The sequence below is a fragment of the Dermacentor albipictus genome, chromosome 3 (genome assembly GCF_038994185.2).
Source record: "Dermacentor albipictus isolate Rhodes 1998 colony chromosome 3, USDA_Dalb.pri_finalv2, whole genome shotgun sequence".
In the NCBI taxonomy this organism is placed as follows: Eukaryota; Metazoa; Arthropoda; class Arachnida; order Ixodida; family Ixodidae; genus Dermacentor; species Dermacentor albipictus.
In genome coordinates, this window is record NC_091823.1 from 182,347,221 (window position 1) to 182,365,302 (window position 18,082).

Sequence of the window (18,082 nt, forward strand, 5' to 3'; positions counted from 1 at the left end):
CCACCCTGGTGCAGTACTTGGCCACAACCTCCTATATGAACACAACAATCAAACCCCGGACCTCAATCCCCAGCAGCTGCGAAGCAACTGACCACGGCAGCGGTCAGACCTGCGACGCAGCACAGGGTGCTTAGGATCCCTGGCTCCGGACAGGCCGCCATTGGAATATGAAACTGGCAATGTTTAACGCTAGAGGGTTATCTAGTGAGGCGAGTCTAGCAGTGCTATTCGAGGAATTAGAGGGCAGTAAATGGTATATAATAGGTCTCAGTGAAGTTAGGAGGCCAAAAGAAGCATATACAGTGCTAAAAAGCAGGCACATCCTATGCTACCGGGGCTTAGCGGAGAGACAAGAACTAGGAGTCGAATTCCTGATTAATAAGGATATAGCTGGTAATATACAGGAATTCTATAGCATTAACAAAAGGGTGGCAGGTCTTGTTGTGAAACTTAATAAGAGGTACAAATTGAACGTCGTACAGGTTTACACTCCTACATCCACTCATGATGACCAGTAAGTCGAAAGCTTCTATGAAGATGTGGAATTGGCGATGGGTAAAGTCAAAGCAAAATACACCAAACTGATGGGCGACTTCAATGCCAAGGTAGGCAAGAAGCAGGCTGGAGACAAGTCAGTTGGGGAATATGGCATAGGCTCTAGGAATAGCAGGGGAGAGTTATTAGTAGAGTTTGCAGAACAGAACAATATGCGGATAATGAATACCTTCTTCCGCAAGCGGGATAGCTGAAAGTGGACGTGGAGGAGCCAGAATGGCGAGACTAGAAATAAAATAGACTTCATACTCTGTGCTAACCCTGGCATTATACAAGATGTGGACGTGCTCAGCAAGGTGCGCTGCAGGGACCATAGGATGGTAAGAACTCGAATTAGCCTAGACCTGAGGAGGGAATGGAAGAAACTGGTAGATAAGAAGCCGATCAATGAGTTAGCGGTAAGAGAGAAAATAGAGGAATTCCAGATCAAGCTACAGAACAGGTATTCGGCTTTAACTCAGTAAGAGGACTTTATTTAGTGTTAAAGCAATGAACGACACTCTTGTGGGCATCATGAAGGAGTGTGCAATAGAAGTCAGTGGTAACTCCGTTAGACAGGATACCAGTAAGCTATCGCAGGAGACGAAAGATCTGATCAAGAAACGCCAATGTATGAAAGCCCCTAACCCTACAGTTAGAATAGAACTGGCAGAACTTTCCAAGTTCATCAACAAGCGTAAGACAGCTGACATAAGGAAGTATAATATGGATAGAATTGAACATGCTCTCAGCAACGCAGGAAGCCTAAAAAGAGTGAAGAAGAAATTAGGAATAAGCAAAAATCAGATGTATGCGTTAAGAGACAAAGCCGGCAATATGATTACGAATATGGATGAGATAGATCAAGTGGCTGAGGAGTTCTGTAGAGATTGTACAGTACCAGTGGCACCCACGACGATAATGGAAGAGAGAATAGTCTAGAGGAATTTTAAATCCCACAAGTAACGCCGGAAGAAGTAAAGAAAGTCTTGGGAGGTATCCAAAGGGGGAAGGCAGCTGGGGAGGATCAAGTAACAGCAGATTTGTTGAAGGATGGTGGGCAGATTGTTCTAGAAAAACTAGCCGCCCTGTATACACAATGCCTCATGACTTCGAGCGTACCGGAATCTTGGAAAAACGCTGACATAATCCTAATCCATAAGAAAGGGGACGCCAAAGACTTGAAAAATTATAGACCGATCAGCTTACTGTCCATTGCCTACAAAGTATTTACTACGGTAGTCGTAAATAGAATCAGGAACACCTTAGGCTTTTGTCAACCAAATGACCAGGCAGGATTCCGTAAAGGCTACTCAACAATAGACCATATTCACACTATCAATCAGGTGATAGAGAAATCTGGGGAATATAACCAACCTTTATATATAACTTTCATTGATTACGAGAAAGCGTTTAATTCAATCGAAACCTCAGCAGTCATGGAGGCATTGCGGAATCAGGGTGTAGACGAGCCGTATGTAAAAATACTGAAAGATATCTATAGCGGCTCCACAGCCACCGTAGTCCTCCATAAAGAAAGCAACAAAATCCCAATAAACAAAGGAGTCAGGCAGGAAGATACGATCTCTCCAATGCTATTCACAGCGTGTTTACAGGAGGTATTCAGAGACCTGGATTGGGAAGAATTGGGGATAAGAGTTAATAGAGAATACCTTAGTAACTTGCGATTCTCTGATTATATTGCCCTGCTTAGTAACTCGGGACCAATTGCAATGCATGATAACTGACCTGGAGAGGCAAAGCTGAAGGGTGAGTCTAAAAATTAATCAGCAGGAAACTAAAGTAATGTTTAACAGTCTCGGAAGAGAACAGCAGCTTACAATAGGTAGCGAGGCATTGGAAGTGGAAAGGGAATACATCTACTTAAGGCATGTAGTGACGGCGGATCCGGATCATGAGACGGAAATAATCAGAAGAATAAGAAGGGGCTGGGGTGCGTTTGGCATGCATTCTCAGATCATGAGCAGCAGGTTGCCATTATCCCTCAAGAGAAAAGGGTACAACAGCTCTGTTTTACCGGTACTCAAGTATGGGGCAGAAACCTGGAGGCTTACGAAAAGGGTTCTTCTTAAATTGAAGACGATGCAACAAGCTATGCAAAGAAAAATGATGGGTGTAACGTTAAGCGATAAGAAAAGAGCAGATTGGGTGAGGGAACAAACGCGAGGTAATGACATCTTAGTTGAAATCAAGAAAAAGGAATGGCTATGGGCAGGACATTTAATGAGGTGGGAATATCACCTGTGGTCATTAAGGGTTACGGACTGGTTTCCAAGGGAGGGGAAGCGTAGCAGGGGGCGGCAGAAAATTAGGTGGGTGGATGAGATTAAGAAGTTTGCAGGGATAACATGGCCACAATTGGTACGTGACCGGAGTAGTTGGAGAAATATGGGAGAGGCCTTTGCCCTTCAGTGGGCCAAACCCCCAGTGGGCGTAACCCCGCCAGTTCCTAGGGTTACCCTAGCAACTGGCAAGCACGCGCTCTGCTCTTCTGTGACTTGTCTGATCCAGACGCATTCCACTGTATAGTCTCCGGGAGAAACACAGGACAGATGAGTAACATCCATGTTGTCGGGAGAATCGCGAAGTTGCTGGCACATTTTCCCGTTCATCATAACCTCCTGCATATATGGCTCGAGCAGCCTCAGATTTTCATCTGACTGGCTAATGCTGGCAAATGCGATTTGCTCTTTGAAATTTGACGAAATATGGCTTTCCTTGTTGTAACGGAAGGAGATAATTGTTCTCCAGATTACCTGATTTTGTGCAGTAGGAAAAAATTCGATTTTGCTGCTACCTCATTTGCTGAGCTATTTAAACTTTATGGAGAAGGATTAAAGTTTACCAAGGAGTTTCCTCAGTGACGCGTAATTCAGTTTCTTGACATTTCCTTGGTCTTCGAACAAAATCATGTTTGTTGTCAGTACTCCCCAAGATCCTCAAAGCCGTTGCTAAACCTTTAATCCAAGCATTCCAAAGTAGTGAAAAACGGAATTGCCATGTCGTGCCTTAAGTCTTCTCTCACCAGATCCTGCGTGCACAAAATGAGCGCTAGTTTTAATGCGCAGGTCTGGCGTCTATTAGAAGCAGGTTATCCTAGTGTAGTAGTGGCCACTGTGGCTGAGAGCCTAAAGAAGTCAGTTTCGAGAGGGACGGACGTGATTACAAAAAGCAGTAATAGCAAGAAAAGAGTAGTGGCTATTCCGTATATTCATTCAGTGTCGCACAGGCTTAAAAAGTTGCAAGTAGATATGATGTTAATGTTGCTTTCACTGCTCCCAATAAGCTAGGTAAGATATGCACTGCCGTACAGAGGAAAAAGGAGCAGGTAAAAGGCGAAAAACGAACATATATTTGTCCAGTGAAGCACAATAAGAACAACAGTTTTACTGACTGTCGTATGGGTGTGGTTTATAAGATTCCCCTTAGCTGTGGCCAGTTTTACATAGATCAAGCGGGACGGTGTATCATTCAGAGGCTAATGGAACATAAAAGGTCGTTAACCAGTGGATCGCCATCTAATATTTTCCTACATTGCCAAGATTGTAAGATTGTAACTGCACGCCAGAGTTAGATGAATGCGCGATATTGTACAGGCATAAGAATGAAGATACGAGTCTTAGGGTAGAGGCATGGCATATCTATAATGGTGGAAGTGCGTGCGTGAGTCAGCCTTTGATTACTTTACATAAGGAAGAGATTAAGTGCCTTAACAGTTATCTCTCACGTAGACTGGCACGTGTACCCGACTGACAAGTGGTGTTACCATTCCTGAGGTTGCGCAGATGAGTTTTGTGTCTTCTTTCTTTTTTCGCCCCTGTGCTCCCTTCAGTTGATTGTTGGCGTTCGTTTTTCCACTTCTCTACTCTTGTGTCCTGTCTGCACGCCTCACCTCTTTTTTGCATAATGAATCCTTACCAACTAGCTCAGCTTTCTGTCGTTCTATTCTGTACGGTAGCATCAGGTCCTGTATTCTCAGTTTAGGCGTATCATCTCCACCGGAAAGCGAACTTGAATGCACTGACCTGATTCGAATTTGCTCTATTTCCAGTTCTCTCATTTTACGAGCATAATCTTGCTCTTCGTGCCTTTCTCTCTCCTCTTCCTCCTCGCACCTTTCTGCTCCTCTTCACGAATTTTTTTCTCGCTTCTCCTCTCAAGAATTTACACCGAACCTGTTCGACTTCCTCCTCAGTTACCTCTTGTGCCCTCGTAACGTCCAAGATGGCTTTCTTTCGCCTTGCCGCAGCAACCGAAATGCCCATCTCCTGACAAACATCAAGAAGGTCCTGTGTCCTGTGCTTCTCCATCGTGATCTGATGGCTCGTCTCCGGTTTTGCCTCTAAATTAGCTTTGCTTCCGAAGCCGGAAATCTATGCAAGGTCTGAAGCGAACTAAGACAAAACCACTACAACCCTTTCAGAATACTTGAGCAATGGTCCTTAGCATTTATGCGTGCGATAAATGTCTGGCGATGCGAAAGGAAAATGTCAGGCACTCACCCCCTCCAATGTAGCCAGATAATGCCAGGTGTAGCGGGCATTATCTGGCTTCAAATCCCACTGCTTGCCATCCACTGTTGTGACTTCAGGGTCGAGGACGAAAGACGGACTCTTTCCGCAGACGAAGAAGAAACGAAAAACTTTATACAATATTTACAAATAGTGGATGATAGCCTACAGGTAGTCGTAAGAGCACATCAGACCGACTGGGCGGCTCGAAGCGACTCTCCCTTCTCGCAATGGGCCGGTTCTCCCCTAAATCCCTTCGGTAACTCCTCATCGGCAGGAACCAGGCGGGGCAGGGGGATGACATCACCTGCGTCTAATTCTTGATTCGTCGCGGAGATGGCTGGGCGCCGCGGAGATGACTGGGCGCTTTTGGAATTGCCTCCCTTGTCGAATTCTTGATTCATCGCGGAAAAGTGGCAGCTCCCGTCGCTTCGTGGTCGCCACCTGGTACTCATAGTATGGCAGAACAGTAGCGAGGTAATCGACACGGGCCTGTAGCGAAAATGGGGCAGGTTCTTCCATGTGAAGCCTGGCATTTTCTAGTCTGAACCTGTGCGGCCAGCCGTCCAAGACCGCCATAGAATAGATACTCTACAGCCACACCCTGGCTTCGTGGGACGAGCCCTTGCTGTCGAAATTGTAGATAGCTTTATTCAGGTCCAGGATAACGTGGAATGCTTCACGTTTCCTCTCGAAGAGCTCTAGTAACTGCCAGTTTTGCTCCAGCAAAAACTTGCATCATTTCGTGAGTTCCGCCAACATTTGCCATCTTCGGGGTTGTCTAGGCGCTTCCCTAGACGTACGCACAGTTTTTTGCGTCCAGCTAAGCATCTAAGCTTACCGACGTTACACAGAGCATCTGTACACACGTCTCTGAGGCGGCACGAAGACTTGCATTTTCGATGTCGGTACCTCATGAAGACATTACTGTTGCGTTTCGTAGACGTCACACAGAGCGTCCGCATGCACGTTTTCAAGGCAACACAAGGGGTCCCTTTTACAGTCAGTACCTCATGAAGACGGCACCAACGCAGTGTCCATTGAAAAGTCGGCGAGTATCACCGTCGGCGCAACACGACAGCTTCCAGGATCGCTTCACCATGAAGGTTTCTGTTTATCCCGTATCTGAGCTGTTAGGAATTTCTTCGCAGATACACAGATTTTTAAGGAATGGCGCTCTTTAATAGATAAATAAAACAAACAAAAAAGAGTTCACAACAGTGTGACGACTGCCTTCCTTCGTGGCCGCCATCTCCCCCTATGTTACCAGCCTTGGCTTCCGATTCCACTAACAGTATAGAATGCTTTTGCTGCTTTTACTATACCTTCGAGATTGCTGATGATATTACCCTGCTTATCTTTCAGTGCATGCATCTTGGTTTGTCGAATGCCAAGTTTCCTTCTCACTGATTTCAGGCTGCGCCCATTTCTTACTGCTTCCTCAGTCCTTTTCACGCTATAGTTTCGAATATCCCTTATTTTGTTCTTGTTGATTAGTTTTGACAGTTCCACGAATTCTGTCTGATCTTTTGAGTTGTACACTGTCACTATTTGTTGTTTCTTTACCAGGTTCTTTGTTACTTGGGAGAGCTTACCTACTTGTTGCCTTGGTGCATTATTCCACTTCCCACTTCAATGGCTGCTTCAATTGCCCACTTCAATGGCTGTTTCTGAAGCCAGCCTAGTTAAGGTTTCATTCATTACGTCTATGTCATCTTCATCTCTCTGTTCTAAGTCTGCATATTTGTTTTGCAAGTGCCAACTTGAATTGGTCTGCTTTTACCCTTACTGCGTCTAGGCTGGCCTGTTTCTTCATGACCAATTTTACTCTTTCTCTCTTCAAATTGAGGTGAATCCTAGCCCTAACTCACTTATGGTCACTGCACTTTACCCTACCTAACACTACGACTGTGTTAGGTAGGGTAACATGATGAAAAACTGTATGTGGACTTTATAACATCTGTCAATATGTTATTTTTTTCCCTTACTGTTTGCATGATCCTGCAAACCTTGTCATCACTTTTCTCTCTTCTCATTGCGTGCCAATTTTTTATTTAATTTTGGTGGGTGGGTCTCACTAGAAAGCCAGCGCAAACTATGCCAGTAGAGCCAGTTTCCGCCCATTTCGTGTATCTTAAATGCGTAGAAACATGCTTGAATTACCTGCAATATACAGGTTTTGCTGATTGCAAGAGGTGACACGACATAACATAGTATTTCTCAATGGTTCTAACATCGTAGTTTCAGTCTCCCGTACGCATGCGGCCATGAATGCGGCTGGGTACACAATATATTGTCGCGAATTTAAACTGCACTTAAAAGTAATATGGAAAAAAAAAGAAAATGGGAGAAAGAAAAACTTTCAGTGCTTAGCGGGAATTCACAAGTCACGAATGAATGAAGGTACACTAAACAGCTTAGGGTCGCGTCTGCTGGCCTCAGCTGTCGGAGAAGTCTTTCTGAACGAGACGGAACTGATGCTAAAGTTCTCATTTAAGTGTTCTTAAAACACCGCTATGGACATGGACGAAAAGTACACAGCTTTTTGTCCTCGTCTATAGTGCTGGTTAAGAACACTTCAAGACTGGCCCAAGTCAAGATATTGTTGTCATTCACTTGACACCACTTCTCATCCAGCTTGTTGCATTGCAGCCCCACACACAGACACTTGTTGTTTTACCTTGCAAAAAAAAAAAAAGTAATAATTGAATGTCAAGCCACCTTGCGCTCGTGTGAAGAAGTAAACCTGGAATGAGTGCCTTGGTGGTGCAGGTACCTGTCCGAGTCTCTGATCGAGGAAGAGGTTCTGACAATGCGCAGCTTCGAAAAGTATGTGCCACCTCAAGCCAATCAAGCCAGACCAGAGCTCAACAGCTTGGTGAGTGTAATAATCTTATTTATGTAATACTGTAGTGTCACAGGAGTGTTGCCATTCCAGCATGGTGTCCCAGGTCGTCTTTGGAGCTTGAGGCCGAAAGCACACAGAAACTTTACAGAGCTGTAGTGCAAGGGCTAAAATGGGTGTAGTGCATCAGTATTTGTCGAAGACATATCCCTATCACTGATGGCTCTGTTGGTTACGTTAACGTTGCGTTTGAAATGTTGGCCCTCTGTGAGGATGCGATGCCAGCAAGTGCATGCAGCCTCTTTGCAGAGTAGCGAGCAACTTGGCTCACTGCGTATGATGCACTGTACTTTAAAGTTACGCTTTTCAACAAAACGTTTTGATGCCAACATGGGTCACTGGAGATGCAGGACTGGGTATATGGCACGCGTATGTACCACACTTCAGTGAGTCTCTTGATACCAACTCAGGTCACTGAAAGTGTGCCAGTATATGTGTACCACTCTTCAGTGAACTTCTTTGAAGCCAACTTTGGTAACTAAGTAATTCCCCCCGGGAATACACTGCTCTATAATGACAAAAAAGATCCTTTTAATTTCTCTGCTGCTCTGTGGAATCGAAGCCACACAAAGCACAGATTTTACGGCGTTGCCGATCGACGGCGCAGCTTGTGCAGTGGAGAGCAGCGTGCAGTGGCAGCAGTGCAGTGGGAGAACACTTGGTGCCAGTGGTGTCAGCCCAGCTGCATTTTGACCATTAGAATGTAACATTAGAAAACCATTTAAATTTCTCCCGTGTTGGGTAGAATTGAGCTCACTGGCAGTGGCAGTGACCTGACACTTTAGCAAGCTGCACCACAAATGCACTGGGTATGTGCTGCTTTTTACCGTCTATTACTCCTTTGACATCCTGCACACCAACACTTTAACAAGCTGCATTATGAATGCACTGGATATGTGCCACTCTTTGAAGAACCTCTTGCTAACTTGGTTCACTGAGTATGCACCTTTGGCTCTGTGGCCAGAGAGGGAATGACTTGCACAGCTTTCGCACGAAAATGTGCGCTACTCATCCTGGAGCCGTGTGCAGACTTCTTGGCAGCACTTCTAAATGGTGCAGCGTGCCCAGAAAGAAGCGCTTCTAGCTGCCACATGATGCATTTCTCAGCGCTTGCACTGGCTTACCTTGTATTTCGGAGAGCACGTTCAAGCTTTACGGTGCTGCCGCTAGGAGGTGCAGATTGGTCATGGTGAAGCACAAGAGAGGAGCCACGCAATAAATTGTATCAGCATATTGCTTCAATGATAAGCTCATTACAATCGGCAGTTATCGTAAAATTCGCCTTGCCAAATTTTCTTTCTCAAATTCAGGCTGCCAAGCTGGGGGTGCAGCCCATATATAGGTGCAGCCCTTACTTGAGAATATATGGTACTCTGCAGGCGCAGCGGGTGGTGGGCGAAAATTAATGGCGAAAATTAACGATATCAGTTGTGCTGAGCTTTGTTAACTCAGCACGCAGACATAGTTCAACATTGACCATCCAGTGTGATTGCTCACTTAGTGAACTAAACTTTTTAGGCAGCAGAAGCGTTTGGTGTCTCAGTGCCAAAAGTATAGGTGCTGCTGGTCCTTCCATGTAGAGGGGGTTTCCAAAACGGGAAAAATGCTTAACTTTGCATTTCGTGACTAGGAACTATTCTATGCAAAGCTGTAGTACTCATAGTAAAGGTCGCTTGAATTGGTCTGAGCTGTCTGTATGTCGAAAGCATCTTTGTGTTACATTTTTGTGTCACACATTTTAGAACTACAGTAGAACCTTGTTGATACATTCCTGTTACGTATGTGTAGTTAAGTTACGTATGTTAGGTTAAAGAATTGAAAAATTATAGGCCCACTAGCTTACTTCCAGTATTATATAAAAGTTTGTCAGCACTATTAACGTACTTCATTGTTTTCATTTGTACATAGCCATCATTATCTTCCCTGTTATTTTACTTCTTCGCGCATGAGCTGGGGCCTTGCCTTTTTGGAATAAAAAGCACTGAACACCTTTGTCGGTCTTGGTATTATAAAGTGGTGGAGGTACGTCAAGACCCCGACATCCTCTCGTGTTCCCGTCCTCCCTGGAGCTATGTTCCAGACACCGCCTGCTCCCGTCTACCCCTACAATGATGGAAACTTCCAACCCCGGCTCTTCCGGTGCCTCTAACCTTACCACATGGACGACTCCACCTGCAATGCCCTCTTGGACTGTGACGAGCCGTTAATGCGGTCCCCCTGTCCTTGCGGGACTCCGCGGAGATGACATCGACGATTGGATCGCGCACTACTACCGCGTGAGTTCTTGCGATAAGTGGAACGACACCCAGAAATTTAGGCGTGTTGCATTCTACTTGAATGGTGTTGCAAAGATGTGGTATTTCAACCACGAATCCGACACCACGGATTGGTCCACATTGTGGGGGTTCCACTCTGCGTGCGGCTAAGGCTGAAGGTGAGCTCCGGATCTAGCCCCACGCAGTTGCTTCGTGGTACTCCCAACCCGTAGCACGGGAATCGCGGCTACGCCGGGCTGGAACGAATAAGGCAACCAGCGGTGTCAACGGTAATAACTTTTATTGCTATTAGCAATAGCGAACACTCGCAGAGGGACGTCCTCTCAGTAATAGTAGTAAATAGGCTTGCCTCGTTGTCTGGGTGGGTCAGACAAATGAAATCACTCACGCGATGCGGCAGGTGCTTTCGTCCAGGCGGTCCAGGTGTCGGCGTCCCAAGAGAGAGAGGCTTTTTACCTTTTTACGAGGGGAAGTCCTCCTTGCCTGCCGGATACGTTTCCCTTTCCCGTGAGCCGCGTGGGGGGGGAGAGGGGTACACGCGTCACAAGAGCGACGGAGAAAGGGAGGGCGCGTAGTGCCTCTCTCCCTTGTCTGCGCCGGCTCGACCCGTCTGCCACGTGCAAACGGGACGTCGCGGGTACGCGGGAGGAAATGGAGGCGGGTGCTCCCCACAATGTTTACCTTCAAGGTGCGGCAAATCTTCGCTTCCTCGTCTGGCCGTGCAGAAGTAGCCAAACCGAAGCTGGGCACGCACACATGCACACACGCACACATGCACGTGACACAGAGGCATCTCGCTGTTACAAAAGTTACACGCAGGTGTGAGTATCAAGGTTGTTTAATGCTCTCGTACACTAGGTTGAACATGGTTGCACAAATAATAGACGCTCTAGAAGTTGAGCAGCGTGGTGCCCTGAGGTATTTGACAGCTGAAGGTATTTCCCAAAAAGAAATTACTATGGCTGCTTTGTATGTTGAACATTGCATTTCATTGGCCACTGTGAAGCGTTCGTGCAAACGGTTCAAAGAAGGATGGGAAAGTTGCAAAGACGATCCAAGACCGGGCCAAAACCATCATGCAATCACCCCGAACAGCATTGCAAAGGTTGATGAGCTGATGAGACAAGAACGGAGGATAAGCATCGATGAACTGGCAGAGCGTGTGAATATCAGTCACAGTTCGGTTCACACCATAATTCATGAACATCTCGGTTATCCGCTCTTGTGTGCGCAATGGTCGCCCAAGATTTTGAACTACCGCCAGAAAACAGAGAAGTTCAGCGCTGCCTTGACTCATCTGATCCGGCATCACAATAAGGGTGATGACTTCTTGTCTCCAATTGTCATCGGGGACGAACCATGGTGCCACTTCTACAAGCCTGAAACACGACAGCAAAGCTTACAGTGGAAACATTCGTATTGCTCACCCCCAAGAAAGGAAAGGCCGTCGTTTCCTCCGGGAAGGTGTTGTTGACTTTTTTTTTCGATCATCAGGAGCCATTACTTATAGAATTTGCTAAATCTTGAGAGACTATCAATTTGTTTCGTTATTGTAAAACGGCAGATCGGCTGCGTGTCACAAACAAGAACAAACTACGTGGCAAATTGACAAATAGAGTCATCTTGTTCCACGACAATGCCGTCCCCACGTCGCTGATGTGGTTAATACGAAACTGGCAATGTTCAAGTGGGAAATGCAGCAACATCCGTCACACAGCCCAGACCTGTCGCCATGCGACTTCCACTTTTTGGAGGATTTGAAAAAAATAGCTCAAGCGAACCAGATTCGTGTCGGACGATGACGTGAAAAGGCCAGTTGCAGACTTTTTGAATCAGCAACTCAAGGGATTTAATGACACGGGAATCACGGGACTCGTTAAATAATGGGACAGATGTCTAAATAATCACGGAGACTACTTTTAAATAAGGTACCCCGTTTGTCATATATTTGCATTGGTTCACTTTCATTTGACTCGCCCTCGTTTATTTTGCAGAACTCCTGCTTTTTATACGTGCTCTCTGTTGCGGCTATAACTACGGTGCAATTACTCACGATACATGACCGGTGAAAGCTGCTCCCGTGTAATACATTGGAACAAGTGACAGCGTCATTGAGAATTTTCACTGGTCGTTGCATATGTACAAGAATCTAAACAAGGTTTCATTACAATCAAAGTTTTTCTTTACAATCATTACAATCAAATCATTACAAACAAAGTTTCATTACAATATTTGTCCTCAGCTTGTTAATTTCATGGCCTTTACATTTTTCATATCAGCGGCATGCTCTGCCTTGCTGGTTTCGAACTGATATAGTTCTAAAGTTCTTGTGATATTTTATTTACTTATTAAATAGGCAAAAAACATGGAAGCATTGATATAGGGTATTTTGGGAACAATTTTTGGCACATCCAAGTATATTCTTTTATGAAAGAATACATATTTTACTTGTTTTGTTTGATAGTGCGTAGCATTCAGGAATTTGCTTGCAGCACCTTTAGTAATGACAATGCAGTTATTATTCATGCATTTTATCCCCAGACAAATTGTTAAAGAGGAAGCTTTAGCTCGCGCTCAACTGCGATGCGGTTTATTCAAATACATGTAAAACGCAGAAACGCTTTTCTGTGATAACCCAACCCCCGGATCGCTTTTAATGAAATTTTTGCATTTGAGAGAGAAAGTAAAATTCTAGTGTCTGTTGGAAGTGGAATTTCGATTTAGGGCCTGAACATTGTTTAAATATTTTGAAAAACTGCAAAGTTCAAAAAAAATATATAGAAGCTCGGCGTTTACAAACTAATAGCTCGGCATCAAGCAGAGATTTTGCTGTTCAGTAAACGGCATCTATTATAACAGTCAAAGCGGACAAATTTGGTGTGTCAATTCATATCTTACGTGAATTGGTTACTTGTGTACAAGGATTCTGCGAAGCCATATTTCTAAAATGCTAAATTTCTGGAGATTCACGTATAACAGCACTTTCGTACGCTGTAGATGTACTATTAGGTGCAATTCACAGAATTGTGATATCATTTTTCATTGCTTTGATAGTTTAGATTTCTGAAAATTTGCAATTTTGGTGACTTTTTAATAAAGAATTCACAACCTAAATGAAAAATTCGAAACCAACAGTCACTAGAATTTAAGTTTTTCTTTTAAATGCAACAAACCTCGTCAAATTTGATGTATTGTTTGCCGAGAAAAACGAATTCTCCTTCTACATGTATTTAGATACGAGCGCCCAAGCTAAAGCTTCCTCTTAAGGAGGAGACCAAGCTGCAATGTGAGCCCCCACTCCCCGAACGAAATTTCTGGCTACGCCACTGCCACCGACTTCTATTGCACACTCCTTAATGATGCCCACAAGATTGTCGTTCATTGGTTCAACACTAAGGTCCTCTTCCTGATTTAAAGCCGAATACCTGTTCTGTAGCTTGATCTGGAATTCCTCTATTTTCCCTCTTACCGCTAACTCATTGATCGGCTTCTTATGTACCAGTTTCTTCCGTTCCCTCTTCAGGTCTAGGCTAATTTGAGTTCCTACCATCCTATGGTCATTGCAGCGCACCTTGCTGAGCACGTTCACATCTTGTATGATGCCAGGGTTAGCGCAGAGTATGAAGTCTATTTCATTTCTAGTCTCGCCGTTCGGGCTCCTCCACGTCCACTTTCGGCTATCCCGCTTGCAGAAGAAGCTATTCATTATCCGCATATTGTTCTGTTCCGCAAACTCTACTAATAACTCTCCCCTGTTATTCCTAGGGCCTATGCCATATTCCCCCACTGCCTTGTCTCCAGCCTGCTTCTTGCCTACCTTGGCATTGAAGTCGCCTATCAGTATAGTGTATATTGTTTTCACTCTCCCCTTCGCCAATTCCACGTCTTCATAGAAGCTTTTGACTTCCTGGTCATCATGACTGGGTGTAGGGGCGTAGACCTGTACAACCTTCGTTTTGTACCTCTTAAGTTTCACAACAAGACCTGGCACCCTCTCGCTAATGCTATAGAATTTCTCTATGTTACCCTCTATATTCTTATTAATCAGGAATCTGACTCCTAGTTCTCGTCTCTCCGCTAAGCCCCGGTAGCACAGGACATGCCCGCTTTTTAGCACTTTATATGCTTCGTTTGGCCTCCTAACTTGACTGAGCCCTATTATATCCCATTTACTGCCCTTTAATTCCTCCAATAGCACTGCTAGACTCGCTTCACTAGATAACGTTCTAGCATTAAACGTTGCCAGGTTCATATTCCAATTGCGGCCTGTCCGGAGCCAGGGATCCTTAGCGCCCTCTGCTGCCTCGCTAGTCTGACCGCCGCCGTGGTCACTTACTTCGCAGCTCCTGGGGACTGAGGGCCGGGGTTTATTGTAGTGTTCATAGAGGAGGTTGTGGCCAAGTACTGCACCAGGGTGGTCAATCCTGCTCTGGTGAGAGAGTGCGTTACCGGTTTTGGTCACCGGGTTCAGGCCACACTCCAGGCCTGTTTATGCAATTTTATCAACACGCAGATTTTTTTATCTTTTTTTAATCCGGTGAAAAATTGCACGGCAGCGGGATTTGAACCACAGACGTCTTGCACGCGAGGCAGGTGTTCTACCTCTACGCCACTGCTGCAACCCTCGGCATTTGTAGTTACATGTAAAAGGGGGGTCCTGTCTGCCTTCCTAATGAAAATTTTGCCCTGTGATACCGGCCCATGCATATTTCCGCTCCCTTTCATGCCTTGCTTGCCGAGCTTTACTGAGCAGAATCTTCAATGCCATGCAGAGGTGCTCATTTATATAAACTGAGTTATTCTTGTCAAAACCTTGACAACTGCTGTCTAGTTTAGCCTTTCTTGCAGCAGACAACAGCTTGTCTTGCGCAGTTCTTGTGAGGAATTGAACAATCACATTAGATTTATTTTTATCTTTCAACAATACACGGTGCACGATGTCAGTGTCTTTTTCTGTGACATCATTTTGTAAGCATTTAGCAATGTTTGTGACAGTTTCCACCAAGTCTTCATTCTCGATTTGCGGAAGACCTTGGATTTCGATATTCATATTGTCACAGGTATTAAACTACAGTAGAACCTCGTCAATTCGAAGTCCGTCAAACCGGGAAAAATAATCGAATTAACCAGGTTTTCGAATTATCAAAAATGGACGAAAACGAGAAACAAACATACGAAATGTGGCTGTATCAACACCGCACCTTTATTTCGCCTGAAAAACTGTCACTTGATATACCGTACCTACGCTATTGGCTGCGAGGAGTTACGGAGTCGCCATCTAGCGGAAGCACTTCGCTGGCGTAGTATGAGAAATCACGCGGCGCGCTCCTGATAGGTTTTGCTGTCAGCGCTCACTGAAAACAGCACGCGCGAGCTCTCCCGGACATTTCTGTAAGTACATTTAGAAACGAGAGAAGTTTTTTACTGTCTAAATAATAATCTTGGGCAAACTAAAAGCACACAATCGTTTACAGACGCTATCTCTTTACCGAATACGTACCGTGAACGCCACTGCGCGCGGTCGCCGCGATGGAGTTTCCCAAACCAGCTTCTTGCGTGAAAGGTAGGTAAACGCTGAGAGCAAGCTATGTGAAATATGTTCTTATAGTGTTTGTATAACTAAATGGAGCGTAATAGAACGAAGCCTCAGTGCAGCGATCGCGCAGATTCCCAGCGACCAGCGCGTCTGGATGCTTGCCCGCGCACTGTTTCGCTTTCTCCGCGCGCGCGTTTTCGCACCGCGCCATGAGCTTTAGGCCGCAGAATATGAGCATTTGACAGTATACAAGCAACCATTGTTGCGTGGGTGCTATCAGAGCTGTTCAAACATAACTTCATTGTAGAGACTTCGACGCCTACGGGGACTGTGATGTACCGTCGCGATGATTCAATCTTTTTTTTTTTCTTCTAAATTCTTTGACCTTTCAATATTATTTCTCGAATCGCATCGCACTGTGTGTTTATCGGTGTTCTCAGCGTGCAATTTCCCACTGCTCCTTTTTTGTAATCCAGTGCATGCATTAATTCATAACACAAACAATACCATATGCCAGGGTTTCTTTAAATGTCCTTCTTACCGCTGCCTTTCCACTCCACTTAACTTGCCAGTATCTATAGCATCGACAAGTTCATAGACCAAACCATTATGACATTAGTCGGGCAGTGGACTCGGGCGAGCGTCTCAGTGCTCGTTTTCAGAACATCGCAGACCGGGCGCCGTAGCAGAAATCTTCCTCGCGTCTGTGCTTGCTGCATACCCGAGTTGTAGCCGATGACTGTTTGCCGGTTTTATGTTTCGCGAGCCAAGCTTCACGCAGCTTCTTGTCCTGCGGCTACGTGTGAATAAGGCTGACACCGGCCTCCGTTACGTGCGTTCGGCCCTGCGGCACTGAGCAGTAGCCTACTATGTTGCGCGCCTTCAAAGGCAGCCACTACCTTTTGTAGTGCTTGCAAGCGTTGTAAAGGAGACACTCGAAGCGGGGAAATTTCGGCACCTAATGAGGACCGCAGTGTACGAGGGAATTTAAACTCGTTTTCAGCTCGCTTCGGCTCTCCCGAAGCAGCCGACGCGGCCGCTATGTCCACGTGATCCATCCTAGCACGTCACGCCGACGGTGGCGCCAGCTTTTCCAGTGGTGGAGCTCGAGGCCAATTCTAAGGCGACTCGAATGTAAGTCGACCACCGCCCCCCCCCCCCCCCGCCCCCATATCGCGTGACAGGAAAAAAAGGAAAAGAGAGGATACTTGAGGGTGCATTCGATAACAAAAATTTATTAGTAGTTGACATGGACACTGGACTACTCATCTTCACTAGTGCTGCCATCCTCATCGTTGCTACGGTCCCACAGCGCGTCGTCATCCCGCGAAATTTCACATTTGCCAAACGACCGCACCACATCTTGTGGAGCAGCAGCCCACGCCGAATGCATCCAACCACACACAGCCGTCAGGGAGGCTCTTTTGACAGGTCCGGTTGGCGTAATTTCGCGGTCTTCTGCTGCCAGCCACTCGTACTTGCAGCAGAGCAGGTCCTTAAAAGGCGAAGATCCGGGCTTGTTTCATGACCATGTCACACTTCACTCGCAGGGACCGATCGCGCATTTCAGCGTCGTACGCCACTGGCTTAGCCTGCAGCTCCGGAAAGCGTCCAGACTTCGACACGTGGGAAATTCCTCACTTGCCGTCACAAGTGAAAATTTTGCATCGCTGCAGTCGCCACTCTCGCACCACCTGTTCAGAAACATCGAACTTGCGGCCCGCTGCGCAGTGATTTGTTTCTTCGGCGCTAAGGATGGCAGCCCTCTTGAACGCTGCTGTGAACGAGTGCCGAATGATTAGTGGGCCTGGAGCACTCATGACGACTGAGGAAGCATAGAAGTAGCACTTAGCCGGCAGCCAAGTGGAACATGTCAAACCAATAAGAAATCTAAGCACAACAGGCAAAGAAAAACCCGCGAGCAGTGCTCTTCCATGAACTACCGATCCGATACTCCCCGCAAGTGCTGCCATTCTGAGGGTGCCGCCGCCAATGGAACAGTGGCGCTTCCGTCAACTATCGACACCCCCTCATGAGTGTTGCTTGCACTGTAAAACTCTCAAAAATGTTGAAAAACCCTTCCAAAAAGCGAACAAACACCCAGGATAGTGAAAAGCTTCGGGTAGGGCCATAGAGCAAACATAAAATTCTAACTACGTTGTAGCTCCCGTTGGTCTCGCTTTTTTGGCGGTGCCATGCTTTGGTTTCAATTGTAAGTCAACCCCCCCCCCCCCCCCTACTTCAGATTTTCAAATTTAAAAAAAGTGGTCGACTTAAAATCATGTAAATACGGTAGTCA

The 18,082-nt window shown here is 45.8% G+C and overlaps 1 protein-coding gene across 1 annotated transcript in view; it reads left to right on the forward strand.

Moving 5' to 3' along the window:
* Nucleotides 1–18,082, forward strand: part of LOC135918083 (DNA mismatch repair protein Msh6-like) — a 564,077-nt gene that overhangs the window by 328,960 nt on the left and 217,035 nt on the right. The window contains exon 17 of the mRNA XM_065451744.2: nucleotides 7,839–7,944. Within this exon, the coding sequence (XP_065307816.2) occupies nucleotides 7,839–7,944 (106 nt within the window). The remainder of the gene's footprint in view (nucleotides 1–7,838; nucleotides 7,945–18,082) is intronic.